Below are 27,973 nucleotides of genomic sequence, written 5' to 3' on the forward strand. Positions count from 1 at the left end.
AAAGAAAGGTTAAGAAACCTGTACTAACAGAAAACTTAACTTCATCTCAGAGAGGTGTGAATCAATCTTAGAAAACCTTTCCAGAGAAAGAATTTCCCTAGTTAACCTTTTACCATGTTTGCTACTCCCCCCCCCCAAGCTGTGGGTGTTCTTAGCATCCGTTAGTATTTTCAGAGGTATATTTCTCCCTGAAGTCTATCAAAGTCTTATTAAAAATATTCTTAGCTCCTCATGAAGCAAGGTCCCCATATTATTCACTGGCAGTTAGGTCAGTGGCCTAATATTGTGAGCATAGTAGGAACAAGCTGTACCCATACCAATTCTTAATTCCTTGTAGAAGCATTTCAAAGGCTGCAAATGCAGCCCTAGCAGAAAGAAATATAAATGTAAGACTACACAAGAAGGGAATAGAGAATCACAAAATCTTAGACTTGGAGAGAAACTCAGAGGTTATTTTTCTCCCTCATCCACCGCCAGTATTCTTATTATACTTTTTCCAACAAATTGTCATTTAATTACTGTTTGAAGACCTCCAATGACAAGGAATCCACTCTCCCTCAAGGCATTTGCCCTATTGTTATAGCCTCTGAATTCCTAGGAGATTCATCCTCAAAGTTAGACAAAATCTAACTTCCAGTTAGACTGCTTGAGAAGTCTGGATGACCTGATTCCCTCATGTACCTTGATTGTCCATCAAAAACTGTAAGGCAGGTTTTGAGTCTCTCTTTTTCCTTATCATGTTTAGACTGTGCAGCATCCTGTGTATTTTTCCTGCTCTCTATAGTTCCTGATACTCTGCAGTGGGGAGTCAATGAAAGAAGGAATGAATGAGTATGTATCTCCACTGCTTCTCTGTAGGATAAGATGGCAGGAAATGCCCAGAATCCTAAATCAGAAAGGCATTTACCACTGCCCAGTGTGACAAGAGTTTCCTAGAGCAATGGGGGAGGTGGTTCCCTGAGGCAGAGTGAGGGTAGGGGGGCACAACATGACTAGCCACTGGCTGGACATCCATCTCCTGTGAGTTAGATGTGAAGCCTCAATTTTCACACTGGCCCTGCAACCTAAGCTTAAAGCAAACAAGCAAACAAACAAGGTACAAGTATCTCCTTGCTTCCTGCCCGTAGCCAGCGCTTAAAAAATGCAAATGCCTATGGTGTCAAGTAGAAGCTTCAGGGAAGCGAGGCTTTAGAGTATAAGAAAATAGGTGATCAGGCAGAATTCAAGAATGCCTTCCCAATTAAATAAATTCAAGTTATTTAAAACACCCTGTGTTTTAGAAAATACATAACAGTCTTCATTTAGAGCTATAGTTAAGAACACAAAATATACTACCAGAGTCAGAGATGAAGGATTGAATTCTAACTCTTCTACTTACTTGCCGTGAGATTTTAAGTTAGTTATTTATTGCCTGTATGCCTTAGTTTCTGGAGCTATGAGATTAATACCACCAACCACATAGGATTGTTGTGAGAATTAAGGGCTGTGCACATTAATTAGAATAGTGCCCAGAATGTGTGTGTGTGTGTGTGTGTGTGTATGTGTGTGTGTGTGTTTAGATAGGGTATATGGAACAGTATGTATGTGTAATCAAGTATAGCTATTCCTGTTATGCATTGTCTGTATCCATAGGTATAGCCTGGCGGGTACAAATGTGCCATGGAATCAAACCTAAAAGATGCTTTGGAGAAAATCTTGCACCTCAGGGCTCTGTAACTATCTTACTATAGTCCAGCCACATCACAGCAGGATGGTCTAGCTTAAAGGGAAGATGGTGGGGCTGATTATCAGGAGATCTGTCTTCTGGTCCCAACCATGTCATGAATTATCTGGCTGACCTATGTTAATCAGTTAATCTATGCCTTGACATCCTCAGCCAGGCTTATCCACTTCACAGAGACATTATGAGGGCAAAGTTTAAGATATGACAAGGTAATATAATGGTTCTAATCATACAAAGGTCTGCTGATAAATAAGGGGTCTAATAACGCATAATTGTTCCTTTCTCTCTTGTAGGCTCTTTAAGATCAGATAGTCTTGATGTGGTTCAGTCACCATCCCAGGAACACTCTTTTCTTCCTTCCCTTGCATTTGTTCTTAGAATGAATGAGTTCTGTTATTGTCTGTGGGAATCTTATTATTCATGTACTTCAGGCCTGATTCAACAGGTTGATCCTTGTGTTAGGCCCACCATCATTCTTTATTTTTAGTGTCGTAGACAGAAAGCAAGATGAAGCAAAGAAGAATAACACCCCCCCCCAAAAAAAAAGGAGTAGAGCAAGAGAAATAGTTGGAGTCTCTGTGGAGTCTCTGTCCTAAGGTCTAGAGAGGCCAGAATGTACGCTATGTATTCCAAGCCTCCTTTCTTCTCTGCCCCAGCACAGTCCCTCCCAGGGGATGGTTCTAAAGCCCAGACTCCTCTCATTATCTCGGCAAATTACAAGAGGAGGAAGAGCATACTCTCGATTATAGGAACACGTCCTTTGAGACCTGACTACAGGAATGTCCACATCTTCACCCTCTTTGTGTGTTCTAACATTTGTTCCCTGTCAAAATCCCCTAGGATTTTGATCTCACAGTGCCCTTGACCAACAGTCCTCCTCACCGTGAGGTGGAATTGCACAGTGAGGGAAGAAAACCTGACTTTAACTAACAGCTGTCAGAACCAGTGTCTGTCAACAACCCTTGCATGAAGTGGGTCAGAGCCCCTGTACCCTTCTAACCTTTTCATATTCCATTTTGTGCACATTCTTTTCAAAGTCTGATTCTCAGCACCATGCCCCGTATTGCACAAGGGTATGACTCACATATACCACTTTTCTCCAAGACCTAGGCAATCAACTCCTACTAATACAGCCTGCATTTATGCTAGTTGTTTTAACAGCCCTCAGTAAAGGAGACTGCAGCAAAGATGACACGATATATGTGACGAGTGTCCTTCTGCAATTCATATATGCTTATGATTGTCTCCTTTACACTTAATGGATTCCAGCACAGAATAAATAATAAAGAATTACTGCTACACAGTTGAAGCAAATTAAGGGCTATGCATTTGAGACTTCAGCAATGAATTGACACTGGCCCTGAATACCAATTGCAAGTCATAAAGCTAAAGTACAATCAAGGCTTTGGCTGGAGGTCTGGAATTAAGCTGCCCAGGTGGGACCAAATTTAGGTTGAAATTATGCAGTGTTCTGGAGGGCATGCACTGTCCCTCTAGCCCACTGTAACACTCCATCAGGCTTCATGCTGTCAGTACTCACCATTCTTGCAGAGCAGGACAGCCAGGTACTCCTGAGAAGAAGAATTGATGTACAGCAAGAGGCTGGGCGCCTGGGCTGTCACAAAGCTAAATGCAATATTTTCCTTGGATGGAGCTGCATCTGCGTAAATTGCTGAGGAAGAGAGGCTTATATTTTTGGTCACTGGATAGGGTTCTTGAAACATATAAGTAACTGAAGTGCCAGCCTCAAAAACAGCAGAAACCTCTGAAAAATAGAAGAGGGGAATGCACACATTGCAGTATTTAGTTGATTATTCAGACAGCAATAACCGTTTATTGTTTGCTCTGCATCAAGCACAGCGTGAGGGTTTTTACCTGAATTATATAATATGCTTTCCACGATAAGTTTGAAGTGGCAGAAGTCATTATTGTTATTTACAAATGAGAAACATGGGGCTTGCAGAGGCTAAGTACCTTGAATAAGGTTGCACAGCTGAAAAAAGAGAGCTGAGATTTGCATTCTGAAGTTTAGTTCAGTTTAACATACATTTGCAGTATAACTACCATGTGCCGGGCTGATTTCTCAAGAAGCAAAGAGAAACTGTCCCTGACTCCAGCATAACAGAGATAAATTTTACTGGGACTTTCTTAGTTTCAAAACTGAGATTCTAACAGTTCCAGCTTGTGCTTTTCTGGTGTGTTTGGAGGACTGTGCGTGGGTTCTAAGTTACTGAGAATAGGACACTGGGGGAGGCAGTGGTAATTCTCTATGGTGTTGGGGAAAATGTGAGGATCTGTGGAAACAGAAGAGAGAGAATCAGTGGAACCAGTAGAAAAGGCATAGGTATCTAACCTCTGGAATCTTTTTTTTTTTTTTTTTGATGTCTAGGAATTGGTATTCAATTCCAAAGAGAGCAAAGACTTGAACAAATAGGCCTTCCTATGGGATACAATTCCTACAGCATAACACGTTGGCTGGAGTCCTTCCACCATCATGGAGAAAGGCAGCATCTACAAACCAATGACATTCAATTAGCAGGAATGTGCAAATCACCCACCTTCCCTGTATCATGTGCTCACTTCAACTGTTATCCTTTTAGTTTGGTGGAACTAGCACAGGCTTTGGCTTCTGTTCTGGATCTGAAGCCTCATCCAATACCATACTCACTGTGTGGTCCCAGGTAAGTTGGTGAACCCCTGTGGAGACTGTTTTGTCATCTGGTGAATGGGAAACATAACACCTCCACAGTATTTCTGGGTGGCTAAATGAGATAATGTGTATAGAACACTTGCAAGAGATAGCCACGATCATTGGATCTTGTAGGTTCTCTGTATTAGAAGACTTTAGCCTGAACCCATAGCAATTTCCTTCATAGACTTTATCCGTTTATTGACTGCATATCCATCCAAATGCTGAGATATTATTTTCTTTCAATCCAGGCTGCTCATAAGTTCTCCTTCAATTTTATCTCTATACAGTAACACAGTATCAGGACATGGAGGAGAGGTTCCTTCATAGAACAACATAGCTTGGATCTGGCAGCAACCCCCACCATAAAGATAGCATAAGAAACATGAACCCATACTGGCACGATTGATTTCTCTTTTTCCTGAATGATGTGTGGAATTTTCCTAATTCCCCATGAAATTCCCTGATTGAGTTGGTGGCACCTAGAACATAATCAAACCTGGCTTTTCCTTCCTAATTCTATTGTAAATTTGTTCTACCTTTGTGAAAATCTATAACAGCCTGTAAGAGTGCCAAAAAATTAAAGTTGCATATTTATGCATATTGCTTAGCAGATTGGGAATACCAGTTCATTTTGACTAAAGATTCAGAGAATGTGTTCTACATTTATCATTCGGGTTACAACATCAGTACTCCTGATTACAAAGATATGCAGCAGAGACTTGTGACAGCAAGGATTCCAGTTAATCATCAGCTTGATTCAAGCACTTTCCTTGAGTGAATTTCCTCAGGGACATTTGGCCTGCATTTTGAGCTACTATCTCCTAGTTAACAGAATAATGGCTTTTATTTGATGTTGTGAATGTGTTCAAATTTGACTATAATTCAAAGCATTCTGTTATGAATAGCATATTAGATAGGGGCATATATATTACATTTTTTCCTTAATACTTAGGACAAGTAATTAAAGTGCCAAGCACTTTTAAACTAGAAATGTCCTACCAAACTTCTGTCTTCCTTTCTCCCCTGGTTCCTAATTATTCTTAATGTTTAATTATTTTAATATTTAACACTTAGATACTGTCAATTTCAACATAAAGCTTCCTTCAGCAAAACACCTTGATTCTATTATTCTCTAAGTTTCTTATATTTTATAATCTAAGAGTCTAAGCTCCCTGACCATATTTAAGCTCTCTGACTGATTTGTCTGAATACACAAAACCCCTGTGCTCTTTAGAAGAAATATGTTAACTTGGATGTGATCATCTATGACCATCATGCTACCCCAAGGCCACAGAACCAATATTAGCAATATCTACTGAGCACCTACCTGGAAAGAATTATGCTAATTGTGTTCTGAGAAGGAAGGACACATACCAAACAAAACAAAACAAAACACAATGGAAGGTAGCCTCGAGTGTGGTATGTGTGACAGAGACAATGATTCTTAGAGCTGGAGGTCTCTATGGCCACAGTAGCTTGAGCAGACCTGAAAGAGGAACTCCACACTGACCAGGAGTAAAGTGTGGAATGAACTAAGAGAAACAGCTAGCAAACACTGTGGCACCGAAGACTGTGTGTATCTGAGCCAGCTGTGGAGTCTGACAGATGGGAACTGACACCTGGCTGTGCCCCTTCTCTAACACTCTCACAGGATACCACTCAACCTCAGCTCACAACCTCATGCACAAGAGGGATGGATTCAATCTTGCAGTGGGTAGAAGGAATGGAAGACATTATGTAGAAGCACAACACATAGTAGGAACTCAATAGACAATGGCTAGTCTAAATAATAGTGATACAAATTAGAATTAGAATAAGCATAAAGGTAATGAGTAGGCTAGTGATTACCTAGAAATCAGCCAAGCTGTAATTAATTTAGCAGAACATCAAACTAAAAATAAAACAATTGGCAATTTGAATGCTGAGTGGATATTTCATAATATTAGACATTATTCATTTTTCTTATGATAATGGTCCTGTGGCTCTGTGTTTTTAATAAGCTCTTATCTTTTAGCAATAGATATTGTAATATTTATAGATGAAATGTTGTGATATTTGAAATTTGCTTCAAAATAATAAAGGAGAAGAAGAGGATGTAAGTATGTAGATGAAATCAAAATTGTCATGAGTTGATCATTTTTGAAGGTAGATAATGGGTGCATGCGGGTTCTGAAACTTTTTTCCCTATTATCACTGAGAATTGGGTTTTTTGTAATGAAAGGTAAAAAAACAAAAACAAAACAAAATGATGTACATCGGCAGAAGAACTCTTCAACAGATTTTTGGCAACTGGTAAAGCGTACTTAAATATACATACTAGTTTTTCACTGAAATTCCATTAGCAAGTAAATAATGAATACATGTGTTTATCACAGCATTATTTATGTGCAAAAGTTGGGGCAATCTAACTTTCCAAAACAGGGGTGACTGGGTAGCTCAGTGGGTTAAGCAACTGCCTTCAGCTCAGGTCATGATCCCGGGGTCCTGGGATCTAGCCCTATTTAGGGCTCCCTGCTCATCAGGGAGTCTGCTTCTTCCTCTCCCTCTGCCCCTCCCCCTGCTCATGCTCACTCTGTCTCTATCACTTTCTCTCAAATAAATAAATAAAATCTTTTAAAAAAAGTAAAAAATAATAAAATTCCAAAACAATAATAAGAGCAAGCACTTAGTGAGACTTTATTTGCCAGGCATTAACCCAAGTGCTTTGTGAAATGCTCATTAAATGTTCACCACAACCCTCTGTGATGGATTTTTGAATTTTCTAATTCTATATATGGGAAAACCAAGAAATTGGGACGTGAGTTATACAAGTGGCATCATACACTGTAGAGTGTAGATGAGCCAGAATCTGAACTTAGGCAGATCAAGTGCAGAATGATGCCGCTATTGCTAAACTAAACTGCTCTACGGACAGAATGGGTTAAGTAAGCAGAGGCAATCCCATGAGTTGAAATATATTGCAACCATTAAAACTGATGAATTACATAGAAATGTCTGTAAAATGAAATAAAGAAAATTTAAGATATAGGGGCGCCTGGGTGGCTCAGTCATTAAGCATCTGACTTTGGCTCAGGGCATGATCCCGACATTCTGGGATTGAGCCCCGCATCGGGCTCCTCCTTGGTAGCCTGCTTCTTCCTCTCCCACACCCCCTGCTTGTGTCCCCTCTCTTGCTGGCTGTCTCTCTCTCTGTCAAATAAATAAAATCTTTAAAAAAAAAGAAAAAAAAAGAAAATTTAAGATATAAAATGTAGAAATGAAATACAGAATTATTACAGCTATAGTAAGTACAAAGAAAAGAGCTAGAAGGAAATCAGATTTTCTTTTTAATGTTTGTCACTGAGTAATTAGATTTTTTCCTCAATTCCCAAATATATTTCCAAATAGAATTCCAAATACATTCTCTAAATTTTTAATTAGAAAAAAATAATAAATGACACCACTATGACAGTCATACCCAGATTCTTCATATAATGGTGGGGGTGGAGGTAGGCTAAAGACAAGTACACATTAATAAATGGTGTTAGAATAGCTGGATATCCATAGGCAAAAGAATGAAGCTGAACCCCTATTTCACACCATCTACAAAAATGAACTCAAACTGGATCAAAGACTAAATGTAAAAGCAAAACTATAAAATTCTTAGAAGAAACCATGGACATAAGTCTTCACGACCTTCAGTGAGGCAATGATTTGTTAGACATAATACCAAAAGCACAAGCAACAGAAAGAAAGCAATAAGAAGTGGATGTTATGAGAATTAAAACCTTTGCGCTTCACAAGATACTATCAAGAGAATGGAAAGGGGAGAAAATATTTTCAAAGCATATATATAATGTGAGAATTGTTATTCAAAATATGCAAAGAATTCCTACGACTAAACAATAGAAAGAAAAATAACCCAATCAAAAAAACGAGCAGAATCTTTAAATAAACATTTTCCTAAAGATGCAAAAATGTCCAATGTTATTAGTCATTAGTGAAATGCAAGTCAAAACCACAATAAGATACTATTTCACACATTTACAATAAGATGTCTTTTATCAAAAGGGTGGATAATAACAAGTGTTGGTGAGGATGTGGAGAAATTGGAATCCTTATAGTTTGTTGGTAAGAATGTAAAATGGAGCAGCCACTTTGAAAACAATTTGCCAGTATCCTCAAAAAGTTAAACATATAGTTACCATATGACCCAAGTAATCCCACTTCTAGGTATATACCCAAGAGAACAGAAAAACATAAATCCACACAAAATATGTACCTGGATGTTAATAGCAGCATTATTTATAATAGCTAAAGTAATGGAAACATCCCAATGTCCATCAACTGATGAACGGCTGAAACAATTCCATGTAATGGAATAAAATACTCTTTGGAAATAAAAAAGGAACAAAATACTGAAAAGTGCTACAACATGGATGAACCTTGGAAACATTATGCTAAGTGAAAGAGACTAGACACTAAAAGGCCACATAGTGTATGATTCCATTTAAATGAAATATCCAGAATAGGTAAATCCCATAGTGACAGCAAGTATATCAGTTGTTTCCAGGGACAGAGGGGAGAGGTGAAGGAGGGGTAGGTACTAATGTGCATAAGATTCCTTTTTAGGGTGATGAAAATATTCTGAAATTAGATAATAGTGATGGTTGTGCAACTTTGTGAATATGCTAAAAATCATGGCATTATACAATTTAAAAGGGTGGATTTTAGGTATGAAAATTAAACCTCAATAACAAGAAAAAGAAACACATGCAAAACATAAAAACAAACAAACATGTTTGAATCCTATTACTATATTCCTATACTGAATGAAATTAGGGTTTTATATTTTTTTTAAAGATTTTTTTTTAATTTATTTGACAGAGAGAGACACAGCGAGAGAAGCAACACAAGCAGGAGTGGGAGAGGGAGAAGCAGGCTTCCCGCTGAGCAGGGAGACTGATGCAGGGCTTGATCCCAGGACCCTGGGATCGCGACCGGAGCCAAAGACAGACACTTAAGGACTGAGCCCTGAAATTAGGGTTTTAAAGAGAAAAAAGAAACCAAAAAATACTGGATGGGTCTCCAGCCCTGACATTTATTAGCAAGCCATTCAACCTCTGTGAACTTCAATGTTCTCAATATGTTAATATCTTCCCCACTAGGTTGGCCATAAGGAATGTATGTTGCGGTCAATAATTACTAGCTAATTGCATGATTATTATTATTTTGTACTGTAATCAGAAACAGAAAGTAGGTCAATGGATCATAGTTCTGGCCCAGGCATTGGTAATTTCACCCCATATATTTCTAGTATTTACTCCCCCTAAAATACACATGCCCTGGGAAGTTAACATGGAAGACTACCCCAATAGGGAGCGCCCTTGTTTAGGACCATCTCCTAGCTAGTGACTCTCATTTCCATTCCAAGCGACATTTCCCCCAGGCAACTGGCATGGCTAGAAGACTTGGTTTAAAGATTCATCCCACATATTTTGCAGTGACTGAATATGAAAGGAATCATTTCCTTAGATTTATGAGAAAAGGGAGAAAGTTTGAACTGTGAAATATGAAGCAAGCTGAAACGGCTAAGCACATATTTGTCTATTTTGCTTATAGATTGAAGTTACAAGTGAGGAGAGAGCACAAAAGTGGGGCTATTTCAACATGTGTTGCCCAAAGATACAATGGTATGGACAGAGGATAATTAACTGGCGTTGTTTCAGGAAAAAACAAAAGCCAATTAAAAATTAGGCTAAATTTAGAACAATATATCTATGAGATGTTTGAGCAATGTCCCTGGAGAAATGTAGAATCCCACTGATCTTTTTTTAATTTTTTTTTTTAATTTTTAATTTTTTCCAAACACAGGACTTGGGTATAGATCTTATAGAACAATGCTGGTATACCTTTGTGAGCAGGCCCAATAGTGTTTATTCTGTATTTGCTTCTTCTGGCCCTGTGGGGCCAGACTAAGGGTGGCATTTAAATTTTTTTAGGGGCAGTTATTCAGACACTTTCCCCAGTGTGAAAATACAGTGGCACTTTGCTTACCTTAGCCCATGGTCAACACCCACAGGGATGGGACGACTTTATGTCAAGCTCCATGCAGGGCCGAACACGCTATTGGCCCTAAAATTTGTACCATTAATTTCCTCCCAAGGAGTATAATGATTCTCAACAATAATAAGCAAATAATTCAATCTAACTGTAGAGAAGGCCAGTGTAAATGATGAAGAACTCAAATTACAGAGTCTTTCACTGAGAACACTGGGTGCTCTTCTTCTGTCTATTGTTCTTAGGTTCCAACAGTAAATTGGACTAAATAAAGCATTGTTTGGTAGAGGTGTTTGGGAAATGTGTTTTAATGAATTGACAAGAATTATGTATAATTGCCATCATTGTTTGTATGTAAATGGTGTTTCAAAGTAATTAGAACATTTTATTTTAATAGTTTAAATGCTGTTCTTGAAACATTGTTTACATTATTTGCTCAAAAAACATTTTTTCCCCATCAATAAAATAAACTTTAAAATCCTGCAAAGATTGATAGGAGACCGAATCTTTTGCCCTTGTATTTGAGAAAATTGTATTTGAGAAAATACTAAGTATTTATATTGAATAATACAATTTTATAGTTTGTAGAGTTATCTTGAATTTTTCTAGAGAATTTACACCATGACCACCACTCCTTTTTCTTTCTTTTCTTTTTTTTTTAAGATTTTATTTATTTATTTTGACAGAGAGACAGCCAGTGAGAGAGGGAACACAGCAGGGGAGTGGGAGAGGAAGAAGCAGGCTCCCAGCGGAAGAGCCTGATGTGGGGCTCAATCCCGGAACGCCGGGATCATGCCCTGAACTGAAGGCAGACGCTCAAGGACTGCGCTACCAAGGCGCCCCCACCACTCCTTTTTCAAGGTATACTTCAATCGTGGTTACTTTTGTCAATGCGATGAATTCATAAGATAAGAGAGGATGTAGAAAGACTCTGGGACAGGGATTTTTGATCCTTGTGTTCCATTCCCAGCCCCCTGATGAACTAAATGTGAATCTCCAGGCAGGGCTTTTAAAGCTTCAGACTCCACTCACATCATCTGCAGAATAGGGAGATTTTACTAGATGCATGGTATTGTTTCTACTGACTTACCTGTAAGTTCCCTATTATAAAAATACTTTAAGATGACTCAAGCATCCCGAAGAGTCTTCCAGGGGAGTAGAATCTGTAATGCTGTGATTACATGCATGGGCTAAGGAAGTGGAACTGTACAGATTAGTGCATCCAGAAATGAAATGAAAGCCCATTTCTCCCAGTGTTGAGCTGTCCCCTCAGCCAAGGAGAGCATGTTTGAGGGGCTACACAGAGTCTTTAAACAGAGCAAAATTGAAGTAGATAAATGATTGCTTACGGACTGTCTAACGGCATGACTTGACCATGGCTTATAGGTACTGCAATACAGCCCGGGGGAAAAAGAGAGGTATCTACTGTACCTTTTTTGCAAAAGGGCCCTTCATATGGTGAATTGGTGCAATCACAGAAGTATCCACTGTACTTCTCCACACACTTGCCCCCATTGTGGCAGATGCTACCATAAGTGCTGCAATGACCCGGGCATCCAGGCCGGACTCCAGATGTGACCTTTGCCCTCTCCTCCAGGTCCAATTTCTGCCCATTCAAGTGTAAGGAGCGTATGCATCCTAGAAAGCCTTTCTGTCTTGATGATGTTCCCCCTAAACAGTGAAAAAGAAAAAGAAAAAAAAAAGTAAGACATCATACAGTTTAATTCTTTTAGATTTAATATTGACACTGCTAACAGTTAAGCACTGTTCTGTTGTCATGCTGTGTTGAACTTTTCCATTACAGTCTCCAGTGAGAATTAGGAATTCAAACAGCATGTGCAAAATGCATATCTTTCTGGGCTAGGAAACTCCTCACCCCTAACTCCAAAAAAAAAATAAATAAATAAAAATAAAATAAAATAAAATAAAATGTGGTGCCTGGGTGTCTCAGTTGGTTGAGTGTCTGACTCTTGGTTTCTGCTCAGGTCATGATCTCAGGGTCCTGGAATGGAGCCCCATGTCTTTCTCCATGCTCAGCGGGGAGTCTGCTTGAGAATTCTCTCCCTCTACCCCTCCCCCTGCTCTCTCTTTCAAATAAATAAATAAATCTTTAAGAAGGAAGGAAGGAATAAGGAAGGAAGGAAGGAAGGAAGGAAGGAAGGAAGGAAGGAAGGAAGGAAGGAAGAAGGGAGTAAGGAAGAAAGGAAGAAAGGAAGGAGGAAGGGAAGGAGGGAGGGAAGGAGGGAGAAAGAAAAGGCTATACTTCATGAGGAATCCTATACTTTATATGTTTAAGACAGAAACTTCAGAACACTACATTCCTTGCCAATGAAATAAAATGTGTCATGACATAGTCTATAGCGGACTTTTGTTTGAAGTAGAATGCTCAAGAAGGATTGTCCCTTCTGACAGAATTATAAGCAAGCTGTTAGGCACACTAACTTAGAAAACTGCAATAAGATTTGCATTGTTCAGGTAGTGCAATGCAAGCACTGAAAGGAGTCATACTCCATGTCACTAGCTGATTGGCCATGTTGACCACTGATCACCTCAGCCTTAGCTACTTGATCTGTAAAATAAAAATAAGTTTTAGTGTGTTTACAGTAAAGCTTAGTGAATAGAATACAGCACATATTCAATCATTACTCTTTGGTATACCCTTTCCTGAGCCCTTACAATAACTCAAACAAATAGGTTGTTTACATATATATATTTTTATATATATATGGAGAGAGAGAGAAATATCCTAGCACTTACCTCCAAATTGTTATTTGGAAGGCAAATTTGTCCTTCTGGATTACAGAACAGGATTCTAACCCAACTTTCTGCTGCAGGCACATCCTGAAGTTTTCAGAGAGATTCACAATGCTTGTTGCAAATTATCCAAGAATGGAGTAGACTCAAAGTGACAGAAGATGTTGTAACCATTGGAAATCCAGGTTTTGAGAGCACTCTTTAATTTGGGGGGGGGGGATCTTTCTCTTTTATTAGATTAAAAATGACACAAAACCAGTAGGACCTGGGGGCGGGGGGAAGAAATATAGAAAAGGGCTGGACATAGCTCAGAACTGACAAAAGGGAGAAGCAGGGAGAGAAGGGGAAATATGAAGAGCCCCAAGTCAGGGCAATAAAGAGGTTTCCATGGACTAAACATCTCCTTATTTGATGACAATTTTCTGGCTCAAGGCTCAGGGCCCAGAACCGGGGAAGAGCTAAGGAGGTAGTGGGCCAGTGCCCAGCGCAGAGGCAGTGGGCAGCAGTCTGTGGGCAGTGATATACTTCTTGTAGGTCTCATGGATGATCTTGAAGGCTCAAGCAGTGCCACAGGTGATGTGTGTGACAGAGTTCCGGTACAGGGCTGGCCAATGGGTCACGGGGCAGACCTCTCGTACAAGGATCTTTGGGGCCGCCCTTGGGGAAACTATTCCTCAAATATTGCATCGTCACTAAAAGTGATGAAGGTACAGGAACAGCCCGCTGGAAGGACGATGGGGCCAGTGCCAGCATGGGGAGTCAGTGCAGAAGCTGTGGGAGTAGGATCTAGTCCTTCCACATCCACATCCACATTCTCTTCTTTAGGGATTGGCTCCCCAGCAAGTGCCCAGGGCACTTCCACTTCTTGTGCACCTACTTCTTTTTGTCAGCCTCCAGCCTCTCGTACGTCTCCAGTGAACGTAAGCTAAGCTTCTCTGTGATCTTGGCCTCTCTGAGCAGCTCTTCCTGGGTCAGTGGCCACTCATGGTGGCGTCCCTTTTGCCACCACGAGTGGCCCTGCCTCTCTTGTACCCAAAGAAATGTCTGTCATTTATGCTTAGCTGTAGACTGACTCATGGACTTCTGACTGTCAGAGCCATCATCTTGTAGTTCTAGTGGCAGCAGTGTCTTCTCTTCTCGGGCCTTCTGAGAGCTACTGGCTGGAGTGCTGACCTTTCGAGGCCTCAAACTCTTGAGAGCCTCCTTATAAGCTTTGGTGACTACTCAGTGCTTCCTTCTTAGCTCTTCTGCTTCTCCATCACTGGATGGTTCATCCCCTTTGTAAATGTCAAAGTCAGAGACCAACTCATCCTCTGGGTCCCCTTGATACTCATTCTACTAGCCTAAACCTCTGATATCAGAAAAAAATATGCACTGAGAGACAAAAGCCAAGAAATTAAGCTAAATCCCATGAGCAGGTATTTGTTTGGTGCTCAGAATTATGGGAGATCCCAGAGAAGACACGGGTCCAGCCTGCCTTTAAGCACACAAGTTCTAGTCCAGCTTCAACAGTGCAGGCTCAAGTCCACACACACAGATAAATGGAGGGCACCCTTAGATCTTCAATGTCTACAGTACTAACAGAGACAAAAACAACAGGGGCAGGATGGATTTGTCACTTATTTTCTGTATCTATCAACTCTCCTTTCTGAGCCTCATTCATTTCTAGCCCTACAACTCTATTAAATCTTGGTCTAGCAAATGACCAGATAAAAATATATTCCCACCAAGGTGGATACAGATGAGAATTCCAAATGTGTCATCTCAAACCAGGAATATAGATGTTAAACAAGAAACAAAGCAGTAAGTTAAAGAAATGAGTTAGGTAACCTAAACATTCCTGGCATCAGTCAGCCTAGCATTGTGGACAAGGAAATAACTGGAAATGGGTTTGGTGGGAGTATAGAGTGGGGCTGAAGGAGTATTGTGACCTCCTTGAATCACACCAGGTCTACAGACACATAAATATGTGTATGGCAGTCACTGGCTGCATCCACAGACAGACATGACACTCCAAAAGGATTAATCTACTCTTTTATTCTGAAATAATGCTGAAACTCTACTGTATTTTCAGGTCTGATAAGTGATACTCAAAAAGGCCAGGAGGTCAAACCCAAATTGCATTCTCCTGTCTGTCTCAATTTTAGTGAGTAAATCTCCTTTTAACCACAAGAAAAATCAATTATAAATACAATCAGATCATAAAGGAAGGTTCATTATTTCTTTCCCAGAGATTGTGCAGAATAAAGAGGGGAGGATTTATGTAGTAAAATGTTTTGTCTTGTTTTTTTCCCTTATTTTGCAGTCACTCCTTGAGGTAGATTTGAATAACTCTTCATATATCTTGTTAGTGGCATTTTTCTTCTAGCAGAGGTGGAGAATGCAAGATCTATTGCACATTCTCTCACGTGTGACTTAGTCAACAAGTTTATAAATGGAGATGAAAGTGGCTGGTGTGGTTTCTCTGGCAGAAATGCACTCCTCGAGGTTTGAGACATACCGAGTATGGAGAGAATGATCCAAAACAAGAGGATCATTTCACTCTGAGATGCTGACAAAACACATGACACAAAGAACTATGAACTAAATTGTGCAATGAACTAAATTTCAGTTTTCACCTGACTGATTTTCATGCGTTACAAAGGATAAAAACTAGAGTTCAGGCTCCTTTTTCTTTATGGAGATGTAATAGGTAGACTAAGAATAGAGTAATTCTGGAAAGATGTTCCTCGCCCACACACTCACACCCAGTCAGGTTGTTGGTGCTCTCCATTTTCTGACATTACTTGCTATACGTAGAGTTTTGTTGCAGGTGTGAATCTTCTCTGAACCTTGGATACTCTACAGAGATGCAGCCACAATCTTCCCTCCCCCTTCTAGCTCACAATCCTTTCCACGCAACCCAGACCCTGTGGATTTGCTCTTCCAGATATCTCTGGCTCCATTTGCTGCTGCTGCTTCTTCTTCTTCTTCTTCTTCTTCTTCTTCTTCTTCTTCTTCTTCTCCTCCTCCTCCTCCTCCTCCTCCTCCTCCTCCTCCTCCTTCATCTCCCTCTCCTCCTCCTCCTCTTCCTCCTCTGCTTCCTCCTTCTCCTTCTCCTTTTTATTCCAGTGTCGTTAACATACAGTGCCATCTGCTTCTTTATACACCAAGATCCATGGTCCTAGTACAATCTTCCTCACCTCAACTTGATTCCCTTCAACAACCTTCTAACTACTCTGTCTACACTCAGTCCTGACTCTTCTCATCCATTCACCACTTTGCAATCAGAAAAATCAACCAAATTTGAAAATTTGATTTTGCCATTCCTATTTAATGTTCTTCAGAGACTACTGATTGTCCTCATATTCAAGTTTAAATTCTGTTGCACAGATGATACAGTATGAAAGATCTGGCCTCCACTTATTTCTCCAGCTTCCTCCTCCCGCCTTCCCTTCTCTGACTTTAGTGCACCAGGACTTCTGAAATACTAGTGGCTCCCCAGTGCCCTCTGGTCTGTCTTAACTTTGGATCTCTTCATGTACTTCGTATTTATGTAGTATGGTATCTGCCCCATGCATTCCACAGCTCACGGTACTCTATCCCTGTGATTACAAACACACACCTACACTCATATACATACATATGTATCCCTTCCTCACATATCTTCTGCTTCCCAGTATTTAATTATTTTAATTTGATTTTAAATGAGAAATATTTTTAAAATCCTAATAAATCTTTGAAAAAATCAGATCTGTTAACAATGAATCTGCTTTCCTGCACAGCAAAGCTCAGCTGCAGCTGCACTGTGATCAGTTCTTTTAAGATAGGGACTCCAATACCAACTTGGCCACATTTTCCACCAGGACCACTTCATTCATTCATATTGCCTTCCTGGCCCTTGAAAGTATTTGGTTTTTCAGCTGCTACTCTAAGATACCTTTCTCTTTACTTGTCTGCATCTTGTCTAGAATTCACTAAAATGTTGGAGGAAGAAGAACAACAACAAAACTGTAGCATCATCCTTAAAGCAGCTGAAAGTCATGTTTTTGAGGCTTGCATTTAATCTGAAAGCTGACAGAGAATCAGAACAATGCTTCTAATTTTAAAAAAATTACATCTCAAATCTACTTCTATGCTAGAAACTTTATCATTAACTCACTGAATACCCAAAAGGAAAGAATGTATTCTTCATATTATTCACATGACATAGTCGAGAAAACTTAGTGTCAGAGAGATTGCTTTGTCCAGAGTCAAGAATCAAACAGATTTTATATGGCAGAGCCAGTTGTCAAACTGTCATCTCTTGACCTTCAAAGCCTGCATACCTTAAAAGCTCTAAAATCCAAAAATGAATGATTTGATTAGACAACTTGAGTCAGTACTATAACTAAGTGATCCTTCTACCTTCCTACCCTTATCTCTAACATCGTTTCTTCCAGTAAGTAATATACATGCATGCATTTATTCTCTTGACTTCAACCTCACTCTTCTGGATAACCATCACCATTAGTTGGCTGGCCTAGCTAGAAGCAATTCTGCATGAGACTCTCCAGTTTGTCCTTGGTATCTAGCATGTTCATTATGATGATGTTTCCTTCGACTGAGTATGAATCAACTTGTAAAAATGTCACTATCATCATTCTAAGACTGTCTTGGAAAACCTCCATGTGTCAGCTTCACAAATGCTCATCACTTTCAGAAAAATATCTCAATTTTTTGTGGTCCTTGGCACCAAGTGCTAAAACCTCTATTTCTCTACTGGGTGTCTGCTTTCTTTCCTCCACATGTTCAAGCAAAACTCCTCTGTTGAGGGCTCCTGATAGAACACTGAATGTGCCAGACGGGGCTCCTGATTCACAAAAATAATAACTTTCTTTTTTTTCTTTCTTCCTTTCTTGCTTGTTTTTTTGACCTTGACTTGGGAGTAGCTGTTTTTTATATGAATTACAATAGCCAACTGAACTACAAGTGCATTTACCAACTAGATTCCAAATCCTAAAGTGGCAGCAGATTTGGTATATACATGATGAATAAATACAAATACACTAACCATCAGTTATCTTCTGATTTTATCCTGCCCCTCCCACTGACAGAGCCTTGGTACCAGAAGGAAATCCTAGTGGAAACTTTATTCTAAAATGTGATTTTCTTAAGAACAAGGCATGCATCTGGTTGAGTTTGGCCAGATATAGTGATTTCTTGCTCATAAACCAATAAACATACACCATTTAATAATACAGGTGAGACTAACTGGATGTTTAAAAAGAAAAATAATGATGTAACAGTCAATTTGAACTAAGAGCTTACTTCTTATAAAGCACCTTCCAAACACTGTGCTTCACAGACACTTTCTGATTTAATCCTCACTATAAATTACGGAACCTCAAATAAAACACTAATCCTCCTCAAAAACTGGGAAAGAGATTGTTAACTTAGAATCACTTAACAGCAGATTGAAAGTATTTCCTATTTGTTTGTTTGGTGGAAATGAATGCTGTGAAAAACTTTTCAAGAATAATTCAGTAATATGTATCAAGAGCCATGAAAATATTATTATCACTGGCCTTATTCTACCTTTTTAAAGAAAATTGCCAAAATGGAGCTGAGAGCATTGATTAAACCCAAAAATAATTAATTTTGCTCATACATAGTCATTACAAATACCTCATTATGTGCACAAATAGTATAATTGTCTACCTAGAAAATCCCCCCAAAATAATAATGACAAATTATTACAATAAAAATAAAAGTATATGGGGTGCCTGGGTGGCTCGGTCAGTTAAAGTATCTGCCTTTGGCTCAGGTCATGATCCCAGGGTTCTGAGATCCAGCCCTGCATCTGGCTCCCTGCTCAGTGGGGAGTCTGTGTCTCCCTCTCCCCCTGCTTATTCTCTCTCTCTCTCTGAAATAAATAAATAAAATCTCTTAAAAAATAAATTTATTGGGGTGCCTAGGTGGCTCAGTCAGTTAAGCAGCTGTCTTCAGCTTAGGTCATGATCCTGGGGTCCTGGGATCAAGCCCCTGCATCAGAACCCCCACTCTGCAGGGGGCCTCCTCTCCTTCTCCCTCTGCCTGCCGCTCCCCCTGTTGTTCTGTCAAATAAATAAATAAACAAACAAATAAATAAATAAATACATTAATTAAATAAAATAAAGGTATAAGAATGTGGATAGATATAAATATTGGCATACGAAATCAATCACGGTCCTATATAACAACAATAACCAACTGGGAAGTGGAATAGCTAGGAAAAAATCCTATTTAATAACAAAAGTAGCAAAACACCTGGAAGTTAACAAGATGTGCATATATGAAGGAAACAATACAATTTACCTTCACTTTTACCTTCACTCCTAAAGAATACCCAAGGAAGTAAAATATGTTTCTGTACGATCCAGTAATGTACAGCTAATTTCTTTAACACAATAAAATCCAACCAATAGTCCCTCAAAAATTATTTTCATAGAACATGAAAAGCTAATTCCACAAGAAGGGAAAATGATTGAGAATAGTTAATACAGTGTTAAAAAGAAAAGGAGTTGGGTGTGCACAGGGGCAAAACTTGTCCTACTCAGTATCAAAATATACCCTGTAAGTGTGATGTTGGTATAGTACTTGGGAAAAACAAAATTAATTAAATAAAACAGAAACCAGAAATTTCTGGGTTTTGTTTTTGTTTCTGTTTTTGCTTTTTAGTAAGCTCTACACCTGATGTGGGCCTGGAACCCATGACACCAAGAACAAGAGCTGTATGCTCTACTGAATGAGCCAGCCAGGCACCCCAAGAAACCAGACATTTCTATGAAATCTGGAAATAGACTCTTTATAGAGAGAGATTTTTTTTTTTACATTATAATATACATTGGCGTTCTAAGTAACTAGGAAAAAGAGGAACCATGAAATAAATAGAAATGAGAAAATATGATTTTGGAAAATAAATAAAATTACAATCTTACCTCAGAACCTTAAACAAATTCCAGATGCATTAAAGGCATAAAACAAACATAGCAACAAAATAGGCATAAACTGAAAATATTAGGTAAAACATTATATGGCAGTCTTAATATGCTATGTATATTGACATGCTATGGTTTCCATGGCATATTTGAGGTAAAAAAAAGCAAACAAAAACAAATAAAAAACAGTGAGAAAGCTGTGGTAGAATACATATAATACATATAAATATATTGTTTATGTAAATATATCCACAAATAATAATATTACACAGTGTTTCCTAAGGGTACCTAAATGTGTGTAAGAACTTGAACAATGCCTGGGAAATCTCATACAGCGCTAAGATTGGTTGCCTCTAACAAGAGTACTTGGAAGTATTATTGACTAATTTTCAGTGAGCATGTATTTGCATATTGATTGTATAATTTAAAATAATTTTTTTCATTTATTATGTATATTGTGTATAATGCTGTTTTCTCCTTTTTCTAAAAGTCATTTTAGAAATAATTATCAAGTTTCAAATGAAACTCCTTGCTATAGAATTGTGTCTATCTCTACAAGCCATTTATTAATCCATGTGGTATTTGGATATTAAGGAATACCTTTGACAGCATCAGCATATTTGTGTCTGGTGTGTGGGTCAGGGTGTGTAGGAGGTATCTATCCTGTTACTCAGATTTTCTTCAGAGATGCTTGCTTTTTGTTTTGTTTTGTTTTCAAGACTACTGGCCCAAAACAAACATTTGCTTTCTTTTTAACAGAATGGTGGCAGGCCACAACATTTTGCCCAGACAGGGTGCTAAATATGCATTCTGTGGAAATCCCCATTTGGTTATTATTTACAATTCAGGAGGAGGGGAAAGAAACAAGCAAGCACTTGAATTGTGTTTCTGATTTCCTTGCTAATGTGGAGCCATAGGGAACAGAGCCCACTGTAGTTCAAGGCGGCTGAATATTGCTTTGCATACCATTTGGAGAATAGTATGAATATCAAGATGATGGGGCAGAAAAGTACCCACAATCACAATTATGGGTCTAGAATAGACACGAGAGCCATTTTGATGCAACGATCATCTTCCAGCTTGCAAAGATGAGTGCCAACTCATGCTTCACTGTGCCCCCTTCCACCAAAGTTTTTGAAGATGAAAATCAGTATCAAAAACAGCTTTAAAGAAAAGTTACAAATGCTTCTGTTGATGAATGGATAAAGAAGATGTGGTCCATATGTACAATGGAATATTACTCAGCCATCAGAAAGGATGAATACCCGCCATTTGCATCGACATGGACGGGACTGGAGGAGATTATGCTAAGTGAAATAAGTCAAGCAGAGAAACACAATCATCATATGGTTTCACTCATATTTGGAACATAAGAGTACAGAGGACCATAGGGGAAGGGAGGGAAAACTGAACGGGAAGAAATCAAAAAGGGAGATGAACCATGAGAGACTCTGGACCCTGGGAAACAAACAGGGTTTCAGAGGGGAGGGTGATGGGGGGTTGGGAGAGGTCAGTGATGGGTATTGAGGAGGGCATGTGTTGTGATGTGTACTGGGTGTTATACATAACTAATGAATCATGGAACACCACATCAAGAACTAATGAAGTACTGTATGGTGACTAACAAAACAGAATAAAAAAAAAAAAAGAGTAGCGATTATTGCCCTTCTTGCAAGAGCAACTGGGTGAGAAATACTATATGAGCCAGGTCATTACTGGAATCAGCTGGAGCACCTACATTCTTTCCAGCTGGCTTCCTGGCCAAGACATTGTCCTATTAGCATCAATGTCTGGATTTCCCATAAGCTTGGGCCCCTGACAATCATGGGTTAGTTTCCTCCAGCATGGCCCTACTGAGAACAGATAGTGTCCCCGAAGCTAAAGTGCAGACTCATTCAAAGAAACACAGATTTAAAGTAAAAGTTCTATAATTATAAGCTTTAAGGATTTTCCCTAATATTTCCCCTGGCCCAGAGTGATTTTATGGGTGATACCAAGACACCCTAAAATATATTTTTTTAAAAGGCTGCAATTCACTAAATTGGATAGTAGCATTTTAGCAGGTCTGGGGCACCAGTTCTCACTGTCCAATCTTTTAACATTGTCATGACACGTTGATGCATTTCTGTAGCAATCACTTTGGAGCTTTTTCTTACTCCAAGCGTCCTTTGGGGAAGTGATAGCTGCAGTGTGACTAGGGACACACCATCAAGTGTGAGAAGCAACTCTCTCTTGTCAGAAAAAAAAAGAAGAAGAAGAAGAAGAAGAGCTGAAACTTGGAAATAAAGCAAAAAACATGGATGATATTTATCCAGTAGTGATGCAAATAATTTTTTTCCAGTAAAGCAGATAACTCCAAAGATGGCCTGTTGAACAACACTTTCATGAGGGATAGACTGGAAGCTGCCTCTAGGTTAGACTTGAGAGTGGCACCCCTTTAGCCCTGCTCACCCCCCTTGGATATGCACCCCCATACCATATCCTAAGGGACCTGGTTTAAAACCTCTCCTTCCCATTCAAATCCTATACTTCTTAAATAGCAAATGGATCTTACTCATTTTCATGCTCCTGTTGCCTACCCTACGGCTGATAAAACAAAGTATGTTCAGAAAATATTTGTTAAATGAATTATGTCCAAAAAACTAGTGAGAGAAGAGAGGACAGACACAGTGGCAAATGGAGGGACAGGTTCAGACACTTTTCAGTGTTTCCTCCCCAATCTGGCAAAATGGTGCATAATCTGTTATGAAAAACTTATTGGTCCTTGGAGTTATTTGGACATGTAAAGAAGAGAGGATAAGGCTGATACTTGAAAGAACAAAAAATAAACTTTGTTTTAAAAAATACTTCAATAAAAAAAAACTGAAAATTATTCCAATTAAAAAAAAAGCAAAACTTGTTTGGCTTTTTGCTGCTGCCTCACTGGCAGCACAGGCTAAGAGAAGGGAAGTCACTGAAGGTTAGGATTGCTCCACAAATGGGTGTTGGATGTGGACGGCTTTCAGTTTATTTCATGAAACTTACAGTACCATTGAATCACAAATGGGGAGACTGGCCTGGGCACCTTCTCTGATCTGATAGGATTTGCCATAAATAAGCCCATCTTCACCCACCAGAGCACAGGGAAAACAAACAGGAGCAACCACAAAGGGAATCCAGTGAGCACACCTTAGAGCAAGCTTGTGCATACCATGTAACAATCTGAAAATGGGGGTTTGAAAATTGCTTTTGCTTTGAAAGCTAGTTGCTAAGACAACGGCCGTTGTCGTTCCCTTTTATCAAGGCCCTACCTCTGCTTTTGAGGCATTCACACATCAGATACACTACCACATGGGGACACTTTTGCTGATTTTCCAAAAGAAGGGATAAAACCCAGTGTGAGGCAGGATCCCTCCCCTGGGAACTATTGTTCTAACTGAATGTGTCCTTTAAATGTCAAATGTCATAAATTTCAAGGTAAAGCAGTGCCTCGTTATCCCCCTGGGGTGGGGGCACAAATAATTTCCCATTTAAAATGATATTTTGCTTGCAACTCCTATTTAATAACTCTTGATAGAGATTTTCCAGTAGGAGAAAAATGTTCATTTAATCTTTGCAACTGACTTATGAAATATTGATTATTAAGCCCAGTGGGCAGATGGAATAACTGAGGCTCAGAAAAGGTAAATGATTTAAAATAAAGCCAGTATTAAAAGGGCCAACATTTGGAACTTTGCATCCAATCATCTTCAATAATTGATTATACATTTACTGAATTCAAAATATATCAGAAAAACTGCACCAGGCGTAAAGATGTAAAGATAAATTAGACACTATGTCTGCCGATAAGGAAACCACTAGAGGGGAGAGAGGCAATAACCAGATCATTATAACGCGGTGTGATGGGTATGATCACAGGTAGAGGGTGGAGTGGGAGTACACTCCTCTATGAGAAGAAAGTTCATCAATCATCAGAAAGTTATGTCATTAATGAAGAAGAGTCTGTCAGGTAGATCAGGGGTAAGGCGCCCATCCTACTTTGAGAGAGAAGACCATTAAAAAGGTATGAATTAAAACAATGCAAACACAACTCTAATGAATCCATTAGCTTTAAAGAGTATTTTGGAGAAGAAAGGGGGAGGAAGGGCTATTTCATGGCTAATCCTAAAGAGAAATGAAGAATAAATTTTGTTTAAGAGATTACTGTGATTTTAAAAAAAATTGTGTGTGTGTGTGTGTGTGTGTGTGTGTATGTGTGTGTGTGTGTGTGTGTGTGTGTGTGTGTTTTACAAGAAATCTATATGATTCTAGCTCAGGTTGGGCTCTCCAGCAAGCAGGCTGTGCAGCAAGAGGTGTGTTAGGGATGTCCTTGGGAACTACACCTGTAGATGGGAGAAGAGGAAAGCAGGAGGGGCAGGGAAGGCAATAGCAGCAGTGCATATTTAAGGACAGTCTAGAACAACCCCACAGAGAGCACTAGAGCTAGAAAAAACCCAGGAGGGTTGTACCTCCTTTGGCCAAAATGGCTAAACCTTTATACCCTCAATTCAAATGGTCATTGTTGACACCCTTGTAAAGGATGTGAATCTGTCCAGGTGTTTCTCTGCAGCTGAGACACTCCCTGAAGGGGCAGACACATGAAGACTCTCTGCTAACAGACTTCCCATGGCAGGAAAACAAGTCCTTCTTGACGGGGGACCTGAGTAGCACATTCCCATGTCTACCGTGGGTTCCTAAGCCTCTCTCTAAACCATAAATAGGTCCTGAGACGACCCTCGCAGTTTAACCTGGTGCATGGATGATGGAGGAAGCTGAATCAAAACGCGGCACTTCTCACCTTGTCTACAAAATCGCCTTCTACACAAGTGACTTTGAAGCCAAATCCCTTCCTTGTTGGATGAGAAGGAACTTGGTAACAACATGCGAACTGAGTGTAAATCTGCCAGTAACGCTTTGCAGAGGATTGTGATTACATTTTCTTCCCCTTCATCACTCTGCTCAAGGGCTTTCTCACCTCCTTCTCTGAATCCTCAGCTATGTCGACAAAGCCTTGGAGAAATTGAAACAGGTTCACTCAGCTGCAGATAGGGTCCCAGCGTCTGCATTTCCTTGCTGAGTCTGCTTTTTTCCAACCTGGAATTTCCCGGATTGTTAATGCTCAATGGAAAAAACAGAAACAACTTCTCACCTCCCTTCTGTCCCTCAGATCAGGTTCTTGAATGTGCAGGGAATACTGATTATATTTTCCAGAAAAGCCTGGATTTACTTTCTTATTTCATGATTACCACCCCAGCTCATGTAAATGACACTGCCCTAATTTTTTCTTTATTGAGTTATAAATGTTGATGACTGTCAGTGCCATAAGGGCTTCTAGACCTGTTGGGTTTTGTGTAGTCTAAATCAGAGGTCTTCTTCCCATGGGTTTGCTTGAGAAAATGATGCCATACTGTACCCTCCTTTAAAAAAGACAGTATGACTTGTGGTATGTTTTACCAACAGCAATCAATCAATCAAACCAAACAAGAAAACTTTACATTCTCCTTCAATTAGCCATTATCAATCCAATGCAGACCAGCATATGATGAAATGAGCTTCATTTAAACCAGAAGGGGTTGCAGATAAACATTTCAAAAAAGTTTCTGGACAACTGGGGGGCAGAAAACACTAAAAATGGGCTATTGGAATGGGTTAAATGCCTTCAACTCCGTACATCTTAAAGAAGAAACAAAATTTTGCAGAAGGGGGTGATTTAATCATTCACTTCTCTGAATATAAAAATAGAACCAATGTTCTTTCAAAACACTTTCAAGATGTAAGGGTGTGATTTGGTGGAACAGTGGTGTTGGGGAAGGAAAATGTATGGGGAAGCAGGTAGTTCTGCATCGTTTTTGGTTTTTGTTTTGTTTTGTTTTCCATCATAGAATTTTTTATTGAGTGGACACTGGATGTTCCTCAAGGTACTTGGTCCGCAGCAATGAAGCACAGCGTTTCCGGAACTTGCCTGCTGCCGTTCTGAGGTCTTTTACCAACTTCTTAAGCTCGTCACAACAATTTCTTATATTTAACTATTAATGGGGAACATCAGAAATCGCATATTCAATTTTTTTACTAAGAAAAATAATTCAAATATATTTGACGTATGACTTACCTTTGAAAAAATAAACACTTTTGCTAATTAGATGTTATCATCAGAAATTTATATGATGTTTGAAAAGACGATTCCTTTCCTTTTTGTTTCCCCACTGATGTAATGTTAAGTAACATCTTCTATTCACTATGGCTTTTATAATAAATATGCTAAAAGGTGATTTTTCAGTTACTTTTTAATGTGAAAAGGATACATACCCCCTCCTGTACTTTGAGACACATTATATCTTCTCAAATAGAAAATTCTGCTGGCCTGCATCAGGAAAGTCATCCTCCTGAGTCATTCACAAGGATAAATATAAGTAACTATTCACATACAGACTCTCTGGTCGCTCCTATGTATGGCCGCATTTTGCCACAGAGTACTTATTTATGCAGTTCCAGAGCTCAAAGTTACTGTGTGTGCACTATCCCTGACTGGCTTCACCACTGACCCCACTAAGTTTGGCATGCTCCACCTGAAAATAGAAATAATAGTTCCCTACCAGCATGGAGCCAAGAGCAGCATTTTTAGGGATCTCTTTGAACTTTATGATTTATCAAGAATCATATTGTTCTCTTTCATAGTCTAGTATTTTTCCCAAGAAGCTGTAAAATGGGAGCGACTTCAGTTTACTCTGACAAGGTAAACAGCTAAGCCAAAAGCAACAAGAAAAAACAGAAAAACCAAACCAAAACAAAACCAAAACACAAGCCCATGGGGGAAAAAAATTAGAATAAGAATAAGAAAGAAGGCTGTAAAATTATGTGAAAATGAGACTCACAGGCCCACATATTTACAAAATATCTATAATTGCAGCCAATTTGAAAGATGCAATTCAGATTTGGAGAGAATGAGGATAAGGATGATTGTCCTTCCTAACATAAACATGGAGACTGCAGATCCTTGGATCCTAAGAGATCAGTTACCAGACTCTCCTTTTCCATTTTGCAGGTAAAGACAATGAGTATTCAGAGGCTAGGTGTTTTTTAACCAGTATCTCATGACCTGTTGGCTCTTGACCTGGAATATACACACATGTCTCCCCATTTCACTTTTCAGCAATGGGTGCTAGTTCTTGGATTCCTCTTGCCTCATCTGCACACTGACTGGCACGTTCGTAGGGAACAGCAAACTGGAGGGGTAATACCTCCAAGAGTTTCAATGGTAAGACTATTACATGCTTGCATCATACATTTCAGAATCTATGTGTTATAAAGTTTCTCCTACTCTGTTAAAAAAAAAAAAGCGTGACCAGTAGGATGACATGGTTGCAAATGTTCCTAACTATCATGGTGATAAAAGTCTGAAGATAAAAACATTGATTCTGGGGATCCAGCATGCATTGACTCATGTATGAGCGCTTCAACTTGTCACATTTCAATGACAGGGGCAGTGTGAAGAGGTACATCCTGTACTATAAAATTGAACCTGTTTCTGGTACTCAGGAAGCACTCAGGAGCACACATCAACACCAGCAATTACAATGCTGAATGATGCTCTGTTTTGATTGAAAGATCCTTTAGCAGCTAAAGGTATCCAGACAGGCATATCCAAATGCATATTTAAATACTGCTACCTTCAATCTATCCTTGGGAAGAAGTACACACCCAATGATATCTTTTTCTGCCTAGCAAATATAAATATCCAGTGTCTCTAAATTTCTGAATGATAGGGAATGTAATTCTTCATTTTGGCTGCTAGAGCTAAATAGAGGGTTT

The 27,973-nt window shown here is 39.2% G+C and overlaps 1 protein-coding gene and 1 pseudogene across 1 annotated transcript in view; both read right to left on the reverse strand.

Moving 5' to 3' along the window:
* Positions 1 to 27,973, reverse strand: part of CNTNAP5 (contactin associated protein family member 5) — a 773,827-nt gene that overhangs the window by 92,806 nt on the left and 653,048 nt on the right. The window contains exons 18-19 of the mRNA XM_087853915.1: positions 11,886 to 12,125; positions 3,264 to 3,488 (exon numbers count right to left, since the gene is read on the reverse strand). Coding sequence (XP_087710041.1) covers positions 3,264 to 3,488; positions 11,886 to 12,125 — 465 coding nt within the window. The remainder of the gene's footprint in view (positions 1 to 3,263; positions 3,489 to 11,885; positions 12,126 to 27,973) is intronic.
* LOC123786618 (vacuolar protein sorting-associated protein 72 homolog pseudogene) lies at positions 13,746 to 27,199 on the reverse strand (annotated as a pseudogene).

This window comes from Ursus americanus, chromosome 1, assembly GCF_024610735.1.
Source record: "Ursus americanus isolate L20-20 chromosome 1, mUrsAme1.1.p, whole genome shotgun sequence".
Classification (NCBI taxonomy): Eukaryota; Metazoa; Chordata; class Mammalia; order Carnivora; family Ursidae; genus Ursus; species Ursus americanus.